Genomic DNA, 3,307 nt, shown 5'->3' on the forward strand with positions numbered 1-3,307 from the left:
TTTTTCATTTTCTATTTTTTACATATTTAGCTCATATTTATATATAATATAAATGTATCACAATTTTTATATATAAGAAAATACAAATATATAACTATATATATAAATTAATAATTAAATGAAAAAAAAAAGAGTAACATCATAATTTTATAAAATATATATTATATATAATTATTGTTATTCTCAATTATTAAAAAAAAAAAAAAAAAATATATATATATATATAATGAATGAATAAATAAATAAATATATATATATATATATATTTAGAAATATTAATATTTATTCATATTTACTATAACATATAAATATATACATAATTTTAGTAAATCATTTTGAAATGTTTATTGAATTATTTATTATACTACTATTATTTTATTATATATATATTATAATTTTTCATTTATATTTTAAAATAATATATATATATTTTTTACCATTCTACATTTATATATATATATATATATTACAAAGTCAACTACTTCAATTGAGAATAAAAAAAAAAAAAAAAAAAGGAAATTCTTTCACATTTTAAATATGAAGAAAAAAAAAATAAAAGTTATATTTATTCCTTATTTTATTGTATTTTATTTTATAAAATAAGTTTATTTCATGAATATATTATTATGTGAATATAAATTTGGTAAATTTTATTTTAAAAAAAAGAAGAAGAAAAATATTTATATAAAAAAAAGTTTTAATTATTAAGTTTAAATAAAAAACATTAATCATAATAAATATATAATCTTTTATAACGTTTAAATGGAAACATAAAAAAAAATAATAATAAAAAATATAAAATAAAACAACGTAGATTTTATTAAATTTATAAGAAAAAATTTACTATATATATATTATATATACATATGATTGTATAAGATTTCAAGGAAGGGGTAAAATATAAAAAATAATTATTTCTTCCTTTATTTGAGAACAGTAATTTAAAATAAATATATCCACATATTCTTATATATATATATATATATATATTTATATTTATTTTTTAAAAATTTTTGAAAAGTAAATAACCAGAAAGTATTTATTTCATTTTACATATTTTTATTTTGCATTTCATTTTTTACCTTGAGCTGTTCAAAAATTATTAGTTTATACATATTTAGAATAAATATCTTTCCATCTGAGTCTAAGAATTTTTCTGCTTCTATTAGCATATTTTTTGGTGATGTTTCGTTTAAAATTTGTTTAACAAAATAATTACTAATTTCTTCTGTAACATCTTTTTCATCAGTACCTATATATTCTGTAATTTTTTTATAAATCCAAGGTTTTAATTTTGTGCTTATATTATTTTTAAAATTAGGTATATTCCATTCAATTGGAAAATTAAAAATATCTTCTTCTGATGATGGTACTTTTTCTAATATTTTTTTTGAATTTTCAATAATATCAATAACTCTAACCTTTTCATTTTGTTGATCTTTTAATTCTTCTTCTTTGTTTTTTTCTTCTTTGTTTTCTTCTTTTTCTTCTTGATTTTTTTTATCCAAATATGTTTTGTCTAATTTTGATAAGGCTTTAATATTTTTGTTTGTTTTTTTTCCTTTTTCTTCTAAATAGGGATACTCATCATTCGTATCAAGGATATTTAATGTGTATTGGTCATTTATATTTTGTATATATTCTGAATGGGAATTTTTTTTTTTCTTTATATTTTGTTCACCTTCTTTAATATTTTCATATTCTGTATTGGTCATTTTTCTTTTGTAGTTATCATTTTTTTTTTTTTCTTTTTTTCTTTTTTTTTCATATGAATCACAATCTGAGGAAGATGTATGGATATATTTAGATACAGATACCTTATCATCTTCCTCATCAGAATTATAAGTATATTCACTATTGTTATATGTATTATAACTATTAAGCAATAAATCATTATTATTATTATTATTATTTTTATATTTTGTTTTATCATTTTTTATGAAGACCTCTTTTTTTTCCTCCTCTTCATCATAATCATCTTCTTGTAAGTAATTCTTGTCACTTTTTTTTTTCTTTAATTTCATATGGTTATTTTCAAAAAAAGACATATCATCAATGTCTGAATTGTTTGTTAATGTATCATCATTATTTTTTTTATGCATATTATCAACAGAAATATTTTTATTAGTATCATACTGATCTTTTGTATTATTAACATTATTTTTAGTTGCTTCCATTTTTTTCATTTCTTCCATTTTTTTCATTTCTTCCATTTTTTTCATTTCTTCCTCTTCTTTTATTTCATTCAACTTGTCTTGTTCGTCTAACTCTTTTTCCTTTTTCCTTTTAGCCCTTCTAATTTCTCTCCTTTTAGAACTGGATATAGTACTATTATCACTTTCTCCCTTTAAATCAATTTCAATAAGTTTTGCAATATCTTTTTTTTTTGATAACTGATATTTATTCCATTCTTTGTATGTATCCTTTTTAATTTGTTCTTCTAATTCTATCCATTCTTTTTCTCTTTTATAAAATTCTTTTTCCAAATCTTTTTCTTTATATTCCATTTTTTGTAATCGTTCTCTTTCTCTCCAATTAATTTTATATTCTTTACTTATAAACATGAGTTCTTCTTCTTTGTCATTATCATTTTGTTTATCTGTCTGTTGCTCAATGTTTGAACAATATGATGTATTAACACAATCTTTGATGCTTTTTTTTTTTTTTTTTTTATCTATTGTATAATGTGTATCATCTGAAATTGCAAAAATATCATTACTACTAGTACAAATTATTTTATTACTATTATTTATATTATTATTATTTTCCATATTTGTGTTTTTTCTTTGTTTTTTTAAATAAGTATTAGGAGGATCATTTTCATCTGTCAAATAATATTCATCTTCTTGAGTCCTTTCTCCATTTGAATTATCCTTTTTTCTTTTTTTTTTATTCTCATTTAATTCATTATCATTTTTCATAAAATTTAAAAATTCTTCAACGTTATTTGGTAAGTTACCATTTTGTTCTATATTCATTTGTACTTTTTTATAATCATTTGTATCAACATTATTATTTATATCAATATTATTATTTATATCAATATTATTATTTATATGATCATTTGTATCAATATTATTATTTATTTCATTATTCATAATAGTATCATTTTCTTTTTTTCTCTCGTCACTCTCCTCATTAACCCTTTCTATAAATTTCATAATTTCCAACTTTTTAGTATCCATTTCTTTATTAATATAATTTAATAATTTCAACTTTTCATTTTGTTCATTTTTTTCATTTTTTTCATTTTGTTCATTTTTTTCATTTTTTTCATTTTGTTCATTTTTTTCATTTTTTTCATTTA

The 3,307-nt window shown here is 17.8% G+C and overlaps 1 protein-coding gene across 1 annotated transcript; it reads right to left on the minus strand.

Annotated features, from left to right (window-relative positions):
* Nucleotides 1–1,049: 1,049 nt before the first annotated feature.
* PGSY75_0610200 (hypothetical protein) lies at nt 1,050–3,307 on the minus strand (the record flags this gene model as incomplete). Its single annotated transcript, XM_018784683.1, has 1 exon — nt 1,050–3,307. A coding segment is annotated over one exon (2,258 nt), but the record flags the coding sequence as incomplete, so codon positions are not given.

This window comes from Plasmodium gaboni, chromosome 6, assembly GCF_001602025.1.
Source record: "Plasmodium gaboni strain SY75 chromosome 6, whole genome shotgun sequence".
NCBI lineage: Eukaryota > Apicomplexa > Aconoidasida > Haemosporida > Plasmodiidae > Plasmodium > Plasmodium gaboni.